Raw genomic sequence first — 1,995 nt, forward strand, 5'->3', positions numbered from 1 at the left:
TGGTTTCATTAACTAGAGTGCCTCTACCAACTACATCAACTAGATTCCCATTTCTCATTTTTACTCTACCTTTGAAGGATGTATCCATATCAATTAGAAGTGACTCATGTGCAGTCATGTGATTACTGCATCTACTATTAGTGTACGAAGTAGTGTTGGCATTCTTTATAGTTTCCATCCTACACATTCGACTTGGTTCGTAAAATTGATCTATTGATTTCCTTTTGTATTGCAATCTTTTTCAGGGTCTCCAAATCTATTACACTTAGAGTAATTGGGTTTTCCTTTAGACCAGTAAGCCCAAAAATGTAGCTTGTCACATATTTTTCAGGCAATCTTTGAAGTTTCACTTCCTCCATTTCCAACACTTTTCTTTTGTACCATATTGAGCTTTCCGTCCCATTTCTTGCCTTTACCTTTCCACCCTTTCTTGCCTTTTAAAATTTGACTTCCAGATAACTGTCCACTAGAGTAGTTACTTTTGTTTCCAATATTCAAGCCCTGGAAAGCATTTTCAGTAGAGTTCTCATCATGATTGTCAAACTTTTGATCATAGGCCTTGAAAGAGGCTATTACCTCTTGAATCCCTAGAGTATTAGGGTCTTTTCTTTCCTCAATAACATTAACAATGTTATCATCTATCCTAGTAAGACTAATGTGTATTCTCTGCACTATTATAGTATCAGTAAGTTTTTCTCTATAGGTTTTCAACTGACTCACAAGTTCTAATAGCCTCCTGAAATAATCATTCAAGGGTTCACTTTCTTTCATTCTAGTATACTCAAAATATCTTCTAAGAGTTTAAAGTTTAACTTTTTCTAACCTTCGTGTCACCTCTGAACTCATCCTGGAGTTTGTCTCCCAAGCTCCCTTTAAGGTTTCTTCATGAGGTATTATGGGAAAGATTTGATCTGCGACTGAGTTTTGGATGATTCCCAATGATTTTGCATCATTGGTCATTTCTTCTTCTATACAATTTCCTTGCCCAGATGGAGTTCTTCATCATCTTTATCATCTGCCTTGGAAGTCTCGTAGCCTTTCTGTACCAAATCTTAAAGGTCATTGGATTTGAAGATGGTTTCCATCTTGATACTCCAAAATTCATAGTTTTCTCCAGTAATGACTGATCCTTAACTTCTCCATTGTTGTTTACAGATAGTTAAACTAGAGATGAACATTTTTTGGGAAGGTTTCGGTGTTTTGAGCTTGAGTTTCTTGGTTTTCAAAGTTTTCTGGGGTATCAAGGTTTTGAAGTCTCCCCTTAAACACGATAACGCACAGCTTAGTGATAAAAAATAGGCTCTGATGCCATGTTAGAATTTGGATTATAAGGGAGAAATGATGCAGGAATGATTAATAAAAAAAACAAAAGGAATTTCACTATAATGGTGTTTGGGTTAATATTTGAATATTGGGTTTGAATGAAGAAAAACCCAAGGATGCCAAATTAAATGAAGATTTGCCCATAACCCAGCATCGAGCCCAAAGACAAACTAAAGCCTTATCAGCCAAGACACAAGCCACGTGCCTATAACTGAGATGACAAGTGATGGAGACTAACCTACTATTAACCAAAAAACACTTTACAGTGGCACTATAAGACTGATGACTCACTACCCTCCAAGAGCTTTCGAGCAAGAGCAAAGCCCTGACCCTCGGCCCAAATCGCCTATAAAAGAGAGAAGAGACAACAAAGACTAAGACACTTAACCAGTCAAACAAACAAACTTACAAACTCTGCTTTCATGCCAGATTTGCATCCAAAAAGCTGAAATCAACTCAGATTCAATCCTTTTAGCAATAGTTTCCTTACAAAAGCTATCTTTTGTCTAGTATAAAAGCTCTACTACCTTTTAGTGTTGTAGTATGTTTACAATCCATCCATTTTTAACATACAAACCCTGTAAACTCAAAGAGAAATGGCTGCAAGAGGTTCATTCTTGCCATACAAGGTGAAATTTTGCCCGAGTCTCTTTGTTTATTCTATGAATTAGT

At 36.4% G+C, this 1,995-nt stretch overlaps 1 protein-coding gene across 1 annotated transcript; it reads right to left on the bottom strand.

Moving 5' to 3' along the window:
- Positions 1 to 327: 327 nt before the first annotated feature.
- On the bottom strand, positions 328 to 771 carry LOC137712116 (uncharacterized). The gene has a single exon (XM_068451260.1). The coding sequence runs from the start codon at positions 769 to 771 to the stop codon at positions 328 to 330; it is 444 nt and encodes a 147-aa protein (XP_068307361.1).
- Positions 772 to 1,995: the final 1,224 nt, after the last annotated feature.

Source organism: Pyrus communis, chromosome 13, assembly GCF_963583255.1.
Source record: "Pyrus communis chromosome 13, drPyrComm1.1, whole genome shotgun sequence".
Taxonomy (NCBI): Eukaryota; Viridiplantae; Streptophyta; class Magnoliopsida; order Rosales; family Rosaceae; genus Pyrus; species Pyrus communis.